Source organism: Chlamydotis macqueenii, chromosome 4, assembly GCF_036417535.1.
Source record: "Chlamydotis macqueenii isolate bChlMac1 chromosome 4, bChlMac1.mat, whole genome shotgun sequence".
Classification (NCBI taxonomy): Eukaryota; Metazoa; Chordata; class Aves; order Otidiformes; family Otididae; genus Chlamydotis; species Chlamydotis macqueenii.
Window position 1 is genome coordinate 56,585,177 of NC_141559.1, and position 11,329 is coordinate 56,596,505.

Consider the following 11,329-nt stretch of genomic DNA (forward strand, 5'->3'; position numbering starts at 1 on the left):
GTGGTGGTTGTGGAGAGGAGTTGGTTGGACTAAGTCAGAATGATAGGCTATTTCAAAGGAAGGGTGACATGTCATTCACATAAGCAGCGAGTTATTGTGTTTGTAGAAAGGCAATCTTTATCAAATGTATTAAGGCTGGCATTGCATCCTGTAATATACTGCATTTTATGGTAGCTTCCAGGCTCACATTTTGCATTCCTGAGCTACAGCATTTTAAATGTCTCCCAAAAATCTCACTGAAATGCCTCCAGAAAATCAGATTTGTTCTCAATCTAGAGTGAAAATGTAAAAAATGTGGACTCGGTGTTTCCTGTGGAGCCCCATCTGGACTAGCACAGCAGCTCTCTGTTGGCTCAGGATAACTGAGTGCTTTCCTGACTTGCCCTCAGAAAGGAATCTTTACTTGGATAATCCCTTCATTTCTCGGGTTGCATTTTAATTTGGCTTCCATTTGATTTTCATGTTTTGTTTCTTGTTTTCGTGCCTCCAAACTAAAAGCGACTGATAGGCAGTAGGGTTGTGTTTCTTGCTGTTTATTTTTAAAAAGACTTAAGTAAAATAATTTTAGGAGGCAGCAAGTGTTGGTCAGATTGTCATTGTCACAATATCCTTTTACTAGGGGTGTGCACCATAGCTGAAATGTTTGTGAAATGTTTTGCTTCGTATAAACTGAATGTTCCGTTTTACTGTGTTTTGCAATGTAGTCATTAACCTGACTTCTGCTCATGTCAACAGGATTTGGCTGTGGAATCAGCCTTGTTTAATGTTTTTATTACTGACCTTGGCACTAATCTGCAGATGATGTAGAGCTGTGAGACAGCATCCGTACCGAGGAGGAATAGACTACTGTAGGAAGAACTGAGTTATAACATTGAATAGAGGCATAGGGGTCACATGTATACAACCAATAACAAGAATTTTTGCTAGAAACTTTTCAGCTGGAGAAACCAAAAAGGAGAGAGACCTGAGTGCTTTGAAGGAGGAGAATGACACAGCCTCGAGTCAGGCAAGTGCAGGAAAAGGTTGTATGAGAGGAGGTGGTGGGCAATGTGCTGGCGAGGCCACTGGCAATGAGTGTGCATTCTGCTTAGCAGAGCTGGGTGCTCAGTGCTCACAGCAGAGGTGATACGGCTGCCATGTTAAAAAAGGGAGCAGACAGGCATGCTGCCCACCTCTTCTTTTGCTGCTGTGCGCTGATTCTGCAAAACCTGCTGGGGACAGGACTTGGAATGTGTTCCTCTGAGACTGGGCTTCTGGGGTGCACCAGGTATTGGAGCTAGGCACTGATCCGGGAGATTTTCCATCTCAAATATTTAAGTTGCTCCCAGCACTGTTAGAGTGAGTATTCACGGTTAACAGGCTGCTCCAGCAGTGGCCAAAGCCCCTGCCTTTCCCTGTCTGCTGTAACATCTCTCTCCATGGAACACCCTTGTTTCAGTACGTTTCAAAGACAAGGTTCAGTTCAAGAACACAAATCCAAACTGCTGCAATGGCAATATGCAAGACCATGGAGCATGGTCTGGAGCATGTTAGAAATACTATTTCTAATTTCCATGCTCTGAATGCTTGAAAGGTGTTTTACAGAGATCTAACAAAAAAATCTACCCATATTTTTGGGGCTTGTTATTGTTCTGGTTTTATTTAATGAGAGCTACGTTGTGATATCTGACAATGTTGTCTATTTGGGCTTCATGTGTACATTGTAATACTTACTAGGAAACCAAGTTTCTCTCTCAGCTTGAGGTTCCTGAAGTATTGGAAGTTTTGTGTATCAGTGGCAAGAAAGAGAATGCCCAGGAGATTTTTCAGCAGCTACACATTTTGACCATTTGAAATAGTTTAGATAATTTTATTCTAGAGTAAACACTGTAATGGGACATGAGTAGTGAATTAAATAGCAACAGGTCTTATTTGGTTGCTTAGATAAGAGCCAAAGTGGGGGGAACAGGAGGTATTATGGAAACATATCAATGGAAACAAGTTCCTACAAAAAGAAATGGAGTTGACTAGAATGTGAAAAGGAGCCTGACTGTTACCTGTGTGTCTTACCAGTGTCTGTGGTTGATGATGTACAGAAGGGAAGAGTACTGAGGTGGCTGTTGAAAACAGGTGCAAGTACAAGTGAGCAGAAGTGTTAAATGGTGCCTCTGTGGGTTGCACTCAATTCTCTGTTCTGCTCTTGTGACCATTTTTTTTATGGTTGCACTTGGAGTGATTGCAGATGTGGTACTTCTGTTCTCCAGCAGCACCACCTCTAAGCTACCGGTCTAATATAGGCAGAAAGCATGAGGCAAGCAGGACATGTCTTCCTGCCAGTGCAACCCCCGTCCCAGCCCGTGGGCTTTTGCTCCCCAGGCACTGCTTGAGAGCTTTGTGATGGGACAATCTTACCTGAGCAAAGCCAGGCTGTCCGAAGATCTGCACGTAGAAGGTAAAACTCACCTGCTCTCAAAGACTCCAGCACCAGCTTCTCCATGGCACAGAGCTATTGTTTTGGACAGTGATCAATGATGACTTGCATCTGCTTAGCTCTGCAAGCCTTCAAGTAACATGCAATGCTCCATCAGGTATTACCAAGTCTCTGGTAAATGCACTCCTGTCCTGATTGTACTTTATAATTTCCTTTTTAGCAATCTTGAAAGCTGCTTTACTATTCCTGGGTCATTGACAACTCTAGTGTGAAAGTACCCAAATTGCACACCTGTGCATACTTCTGCACTTTCCAAAAAGTGATTCAGGCTTCTCTTTCAAACAGTACAATTAGTGTGTGTTTCAGCAAATACCAGTTTCCTCTGGTATTTATTCCAGACCTTGGCTTCTTTGGATTGCAGCTGGAGAAAAATAAATAAAAGGGATTGGCACGCTTCTATGCAAGAAGGAAAACTGTGAAACCTGAGAGGGATTCTGTCATATATCAACCATAAGCTGGCAAATTCATCAGCCATGAACTGGGGTATAGCTGTGACAGTTTCAGATAAATTCAGGCCAGCAGTATTGCCAGTGACTGATTTATGGTGCAATTAACAGGATTTGGGACCAATATTCTGGCGATGATGGGAGTACTGGAGAAATAAAATGGTTTTGGTTTTTTTTTTTTCTTTTCAGATTTTTTTTTTCAGCTCGCATTTCTCTGTGTCCTTGAGCAAAACAGCTAAGCACAACTGACCCAGCAGACAGCCATTGTTGTCACCCTGCTCACTACTCACCAGTACCTTGAGTAACACCTGAGTTGTTCTCCGTTACTGCTCTGGCACTTAGCTGGAGAGAATCGCTGTTCGGTGAAGGAGGGAAGAGAGATTGCTGCCCACTTTCTCCCCCTTTTCCTTGTGCTGTGAGCTTTGGCAGGGTTCTCTAGTAGGGATGTGGGGAAAGGGAGTTAAAAGCACAGTAGGAGTGGTCCAGGGCAATGCTTGGGAATGGTACCATCAGGGAGGTGCAAAGCCTGTGGTTTTTGATGTATAACAAGTTATTGTTTGGCCCTGCCTGTATTTAGACCTGTATTTCTACTGTTGAGTATGTGTACCCTACCCTCCTAATCTTTGTCTTTTGGAAAGCAGTGAGTCTTTGCACAAAATATATTCACATATTATATCTAAAATATGTTTTATATTATATTTTAAGTGCAGGGCTGAAGGTTCAAAAGTCTGTTCTTCAGGTACCCTTCCACAGGAGGTTCAGGGATGTTAGGTTTTCTCTTAAATGCAGAGAAGAAAGGCAGAGCCTGAGTCCCACTCTCAGAAGTCAATAAAATGTTAAACTCTGCTGGATTTCCCATCCATACATCCTTATCTGTATTTCAGTTTCTCATCCAGCCTAATAAGTATTATTTGGCTTAAGTATATCTTTCAGAAAGACATCCAGACTTGCTTGAAGACATCAAGTAATGGAGAATTCACCACTTTTCTTAATTAATAGAAAGGAGTAGTTGATGAAAGACCAATTTATTCACTGGTTCAATTGCAGCTGGAGAATTTATTGCCTGTGGTTGATGTGAAAAAGCACTGCCTTTATTTCTGAAAGGGCAGAAATGTGGTAACTTGGTTTGGTAAATACTTGCATTTTAATAGCATCTACTCTAGAAGACAGACTAGAGTTCCTAATATATGGTAGTTATTCTTCTGGAGATGTAAAGCAGAAGTAAACCATCACGGTTGGTAAGCTGCATATAAGATGTTTTTATATCTCAAAGAAATAAGTGAATATCTGAGAATTTTGTTTTGTGCATGATCCTGGAAAAAAACCCCAATTCTAACCCGAGAAACTTTAGCCTCATGGTATTAAGTTTATGTAGGTACCACATCACATGGAGTGTGATGCATCAGATGTGTTCACCCTGGTATTCCAACCACAGGTAAAAGAAACTCTTATTTATCACTTTCTATGCTATTAAATCTATTTCTATGAGCATGTGGTGTCTTTGTTCTTCAGGATCAAGCTACTGGTTATATTTGTGAGTACTACTCTGATAGTGCTTGATTATAAAGTTTCCGTTGCTTCTGTTGAAGTGTTTATTTTAAGAATGACTGGTATTTTATTTTTTGGTAACTTTGCAGAGTACAGATGCCAATTCAAATGTGAGGAAAAGAATGAATGCCACAGTACAGTCCGAAGCTGATGGTGGGAGCCGAATTGACACAAGGCACAGCTCCATCCAGCCTCCCTCTGTAGCTCAGGGGTCTTCTGACATTACACCCCACTCCCTTTCTGCATCAAGTCCCAACCCTTTCACACGCCTCAATGCATCAGAGACATTGTCTTCTGCAAGAGCTACCCCTCCAGCTCCTCCTTCTACCCCAATTTTAACTGGATTTGTATCCCAGCATGTCACAGCTGGATCCCCTTCCATTCAGCGCTTGCTTGGATCTAGACTGGAGCTGATTCAGACCACTACACCTAATACATTAGGAGCATCTTCGAAGCCATCTGCTGCCACACCACCTGCTCCCCCTGCCTCCCACTCTGGCACGAGTAAGATAGACAAATATGCACGCATTTTATTTCCTGTTACCTTCGGAGCATTTAACATGGTCTACTGGGTGGTGTATCTATCCAAGGATACCATGGAAAAATCGGAAAGTCTAATGTAGTTTTGCTGCTATGTAGTAGTTCCTAAATTATACTCACATTTGATGCAGAGTTTCTTCTTTTGAAACTATTTAAAATGGTCAATAATTCTTATTTATAAAAGCTGTGTGCTACTTTCCCATTGTAAAGGCTGGAGTTATTGGGGATAATTGGTTGACTCCTACCAGAGTAATGGGTAACAGGTTTGTCTTCCTCCCTTCAGCTAGCAGCGAACCATCACTCTCTTCAGACAGGCTGCTCTGGCTGCATAGAACTTGCCTTTGGGAGGAACATGCACCTGAAACAAATCAAAGGCAGAGGTGCACAGCTGTGCAGTGGAACACATCTTGACTGCTAGGAGTACGCGTGTTGATTATGATAAATCCCTGAGGGCACCTAGTGCTGCTGTCTGGTCACAGCGTTGCATTCTCTGAGTGCAAGGCCCGTGTCCTGAATATTTTGACAGTGCTTGCTAGAAGAGGACTTTCCCTGCTAGATTAAAATTGGCAGAATCGGGAGGGAGAATGAAAGAATGGTGGAAAAAGAAAAGAAAGTCCAGCCTGGGAGAGTGCAACTCCAGAAAAGTTATGCAAAGGAGTTGTTGAGCTCCGTATATTTTTACTAAGTGTTATTTTGCATTGCAACCTGGGAAATTCTCACTCCAAAATAAGAATGAGTGAACCTTGTAAAATCTGGTGTAATTCTCAAAATTGGAGTTTTTTGTTTGGTAAGGTGATCTGGAGTGTGTTATTCTTCTTTGACCTTGCTGACCAGCTTGAGTGGATTTATTCCTAAATTACATCTGTTGTGGTAGAGGAGGAGCAGGCCCACAATGTTCAAATTTTTATTTGAATTCTTTGTTCTTTCATTTGGAAGCTTTTGGGTTTGGGTTTTTGTTTTTTCTTTTTTTTTTCTTTTGTTTTGTTTCCCCCCATATTTTTGAGTCACACTTCTCTGATTTCCTTTGAACACATATTTTCCCTCCCCCTTTTATATAATGTTTAAGTCAAGTTAAATTTTCAACACAGATTTAAAAATGGCCTCAAAATTTAGCAAAAAAAAAAAAAAAATTCCTGTGCTCTGAGTCTGGCTATGGCACATCTTTTAGTGAATGAAAGACACAATTTTGTGAAGGAATGCTGTGACATCAATAACAAAAGACAGTTTCTAGATGGAATCTGGGTGGAACACGAGGTTTATTCATGGTCTGTTTCTCTAACACTGTGGCGTACATAAGTGCTTTTCTTAGAGGTTAAAATTGCGATATGCAAGCAGGCAGCTTTGTTAAATAATTGAACAGTTTAAACCTGGTAGAAATCTTGATCAGAAATATTCTTTTCACCAGAATGGGTAGAAGATATGCTGGCGATAAATCTAAAAATGTTTGCACAGATCCATCTGGCTAGGCAAATGGTTAGCATTTCTGTGCAGGTGACAAGTAAAAATCAAAGGCCAAATTCTCAGCTGTGATCTGGCTGTGCCTTTAAAGGGTCTGGAATTAGTCAAATCTCCTTTCAGTGGACTAATCGTTAGCTTCAGTTGATTGGAATAGCAGATTGGTAGCCCATGGTCAAGGTTTTATGCTGGGATGGGGCAGATCAGGTGGGTGTTGAGTGGTCTGTGCCCAAATAATGATCATGTGACTGATGGAGACCATGGGCAGCTGGGGTAGTTGAGGACATGTGTGAGACTGCCCTAGATTGTGTTGGGATGAGAATCAAGATTAAAAGCACCCAGAAACTATAACTGTATCTCTGTGCCGCTTTCTGTCTCTCCAACCTTTTGTAGCCAGTTCATGGCTGAGAATCTGACCTTTAACTTCCAGGACCTGGAAGACTGCAAGAGACGTGTACCACAGCATGTGGTCTGGATCCCAGGCTGCTATTTCACTTATAGCGTTGGACTGTCAGTGACAGAATGCACAGGATGCAGGAATGTCTTACATGCCTTTATTATGATGTAATGATATAAACAGTAACCTTAATATTTTTTTTTTTTTTACCTATGTATTGCTCTCAAGAGGCCAGGTATGGTCCTTTTCTTTTTGCCTTTTACATCTAGAAGAAGCCTGAGCTTACCACTCTCCTTAGAAACCATTACACGTACGGTGGCACAGAACTGGAAATGGAACATCCATGCAAGATGTCTAACTGCAGTAGTTTGCATCTTTAGATGTATCTCTAGGAGCTGATCTTCTGGGTCTTCCCTAATTTGGTCACATTATTGCAGATTGTCACAATAGAAGCCTACAAGAGATTGTTTGTTTGTTTTGTTAAGCTAGAGGAAACAAAGCTAATCCTCTGGCAATTATTGATCATAATTGCACAAATGATAAAATATTTCTGGTATGAAGAACAATGGCTTTCTGTGTGTTGAGAACATAGTGTTTGTGCCAGAAGTTACTGAAATTATTCTTTGCTTTCCTCTATGATGAAAACCAAGAATGTTTTCTCTCAGGCAGGGCTTTAAATGATTCAGTAAAAACAGCTGTCTCTTCCTTCCACCCATCCCTATATACTGATTGTATAATCAGCTTTTTTCAGTGCATTGTTCAGTAGGATCAATGCTGGTTCAGGCTATTTGACCAAGATCAATCTAAATGTGCTACTTGGATTCATTTGTAATTCCTGTTTCATCTCAAAGACTTGTAAGGAGAAAAAAAAAGGATTGCAAAAATTAATAGATTCCAAATATTTATTTCTTTGTTTCCATTTTGGAAGAAATTTTTAATGATATCACAGAAAAAAAAATCTGTTTTTAATCTGTCAGTGTATTTCTGAAGTACCTTCCAACACTTGCATGCCTACGTTCAAAATGAGATATAAAAAACCCCCTCATTATGAGTCTCAGACTAATTTATTGTACTGTGCTATGTTTTTGTATTACAGCATATGAAGCAATTACCATAACTAGCTTTCCAAAGTACCTACAAAAAATGTAAATAGGAATTTATTGTTAACTGCGATTCTTCCTTATGTTTAATCTCCTTGTAGAGTGATCAGAACTGGTAAAGAGCCTGCGGTACACTCAGTAATACTGGCAGGTTCTGAATACTGTGCAATTCAGAAGCACAAACAAAAGCAGGAATATGCTAAATATAGTGGCCCAAATGTTCAATACTGATAACTAAAGTCCTGAGGGAGAAGCTTGCAGGTGTCAGTTCAATGACCAAACGGCTTACTAGGGATGGTTTTGAATAAGATGAACTCTACAGGAGCTGTTTTTATTTTTTTTTTTTCCTATCGGCTTTGTCAAACAATCTTTTTTTGACAGTATCATAGTGATTTAAAGCTAACCAAACACTTCAGTTAAGTCATCTCTATCAACAGGAAAGGAAACTGGATAGAAAGCCAAAAACCTTACCAGGAAGCAGAGATAGATCTCCACTGACTGCTGTTTCCTCGGAGACATTGTTACCAACAGCAAAACTCCCACAGACTGCAGTGATGCGGCGCCAAACACTAATGCAGTCATTTGAGAAAACTGGTTAAAAACTGGGTTTGGGAAGGCTGCCTTCACAGGAACTGAAGTGTATTTTATAGTTGGCTGTGTGCAAGGTCAAATTTCTATCAGCCCGCTATTAACAAGTTTCACTGTAATTGTGAAAATAATGAAGCCAAGCAGGGTGGCAAACCTAGACCTCAGCTCTCCATGGTGACCTGAGCTCTTAGAGCTCAACAGCAGAACTGAAGTCTGTTTCTCCCCTATAAAATGGACTTGTCTCCATCAAATAGTGGTGCATTTCCTCTCCCATGTGTCTTTAAAGGGAATAAAAGTGGGTTTTGTAAACTGTTTAGTCATCCGCTCTACATTACCATCTGATCAGGCAAGTAGACCATATGATAATTGAATGAAAGAGGTAAATCATTTAATAAAGAATGTGACTAGAGCTTTTCTGTTAACAGGAGCTAAAAGTGATTGATTACAGAGTGTTCAAGTGTAATCTTTGGCATCTCATCGTTTTCATCGTTCAGGATGGACCTTGCAAAAAAACTGGCAAAACCAAGTGACTGTATTTGATAGTTTTAACCAGTATTTCTACAGAAAAGTGAATGAACTCAGCTTTTCCATATGCACAGAATTCTGTCTCCTTCCACTTTCTGGCGTACAACTGGTATGTCATGTGGCTGTATTGTACCTTATGGCGTAGTACAGTGTCTATGTGCTGTGTAAGAACACCAGAGTTCAGAGTGTACATTTATCCAGTTTATCCAAAGCCTAACATTCCCATCTCCCTTGTGCTATTGGAAGTGGAGGGAAGGCCAGAACAGAAGAAATGACCACACAAGTTGTGTAAGAGACACATATTGGCCACCTGGGTCATACTCCCATAGAAGCTACGGGAGACTTCCTAGGAAAATCTTTCTCAGTATGAGAAGCTGGAGCATGGTTTCTGCTGTAGTACGCTCTCCTCCCAAATCCCAGTAGCTTCCAAAGAGATCTCTGTAGAAAGCAGAGTAGATCATGAACTTTGCACACTGGGCTCCAGAACTTTTGCTTGATGCAAAAGATTTAGGAGGAAAGAAATTCTGGTGAGCTTTTTTTCCTTGTTTTCCTGAGGCGTGCCAATAGGGATTGACTGCACTAAAATTGATAGTTGTTGTGTGGCTCGTGCTGTTGGGAATTGCAATACAGACAGCTGATAAAATTTTGCCCTTCGTTTTATTTAATCCTGGCATTGAATAACGGATTAGGAAAAGAGCAACTGTAGTGTTGAGAAGCCTAGGTGAAGTGTCGTGTTTACTGATGATACGGATATAGCCAAGGATGATCAAGTTGTAGAAGTATTACAGAACTGCAGAACTATGCGGCATTAAGTTTGCAGCAGGTCAGGGGGAAGTGGGGAGAACAGGAGGTGCTTCTTTTCATAATCTGACAAGCATAAAGCAATACAGCATAAAGTTGGAGGAGCAAAACTCTAAATAAAATTTCTTACTCAGTGAAAATCCAAAGGGTAAGTAGCCTTATGGAGGTCAGTGTTAACCATCTTCTTCCCTCAAACCTCCCAAAACTAGGAAAAAATCCAGGAAAAAGAAACCATTTAAGTGACAATAGCATCCTTTCCCCCCAACACATATATATTTTTTTTCTAGACCTTGTATTTCTTTTACAGTGTGATTCCAAGGTAAGTTACATATATTTTTATTGTTGTGGGGACCTATACTCGTATCCACTGAAGTAGATGTGTGTTTTTCATTGACTTCAGTGCACTTTAAATGGGAACTTTACTGGAAGGAAAATTACATATCAGACTCTTTCAAAATGGTGGATTAATTTGTATGGTCTTCATTTGTGGGTCTTTCCTCAGAGTCAAGATGTAGCTTTTCTGGAGAACATGCGTGTGGTGAGCAGTTTCAGTATATTCTGAGTAAATCAGGCTCTGAAAGTAAGTTTTTGCCACATCCCAAGCAAGTGAGGGTAGTGTGAAGGACAGAGCACTCTAAAAAGATCTCTCTTTGCTAATGTTATGTACTGTATTCTTAACTGGAGGGAATGAAAACTGCAAGTATTGTAAAATTGGTAGAATTTTTAAAACATATTTTGTTTTCACATGGATTAGACAATGTGGTAGGTATTTATTTCAGACTTCACTAGCATTGCCTTCTTAGTGCTTCTACAAATATCTCTTAGACTTTCTAATGCGTGGTATATAATTCCACCAGAAAGGACCTCAAAGAAAACCAGTTACTATCCACTGCAGTTCACTACATTTTTTGGTCATAATTGGTCATAATTCTATTTTCATTTTCTTGTGCAAGAGAAATTGAGAGTGTGATGGCTTCTTTAAAATAAAAATAACAGCAGCAAAAATAAAAAGCCTTGGAGATTCCCTTTTTAGAAAACTGTCCAAATTCCCATCAGTTATTGAATGCTCTTTTAAAATAATAGCATAGTTTTAGCATTTAGAAATACTAATGTGATCCCAGCCTGGCTACATATATATATATATGTATATCTCCATTCAAATAATATGAATTCCGTGAATTGTAAAGGAGGCAGGCTCAAGACACACTTGCAAGCAGAAAAAATATCTTTCTGGATGGAAAGCACTGTGTGAGGTAGGTATTTTTAAAATTATCTTAATTTTAAATTTAATTATCTTAAGAAAAGATCTTGAGGAAGAGTACAGTACTACTGAATTAACCCTCAACTAGTGCAGAGATCTAAGTTATTTCTTGCTGTTGGCCTTGCTGTTGTTGATCTCCTTCAGCATTTGCTGTGTGGTTTTGCAAATGTTGTATGCATGTTTCTGTTAACTGACATA

General features: G+C 40.1%; 1 protein-coding gene across 2 annotated transcripts in view; it reads left to right on the forward strand.

Moving 5' to 3' along the window:
* GABRA4 (gamma-aminobutyric acid type A receptor subunit alpha4) overlaps window positions 1-10,849 on the forward strand; it is a 43,831-nt gene extending 32,982 nt beyond the window's left edge. Inside the window, exons 9-10 of one of the 2 annotated variants that reach the window (XM_086746229.1) lie at window positions 4,554-4,968; window positions 10,361-10,849. In XM_086746229.1, coding sequence (XP_086602355.1) covers window positions 4,554-4,968; window positions 10,361-10,491 — 546 coding nt within the window. In that variant the 3' untranslated portion in view covers window positions 10,492-10,849. Of the gene's footprint in view, window positions 1-4,553; window positions 5,137-10,360 lie in introns of those variants that run through there. The other variant, XM_086746227.1, reaches the window with a different exon arrangement.
* Window positions 10,850-11,329: the final 480 nt, after the last annotated feature.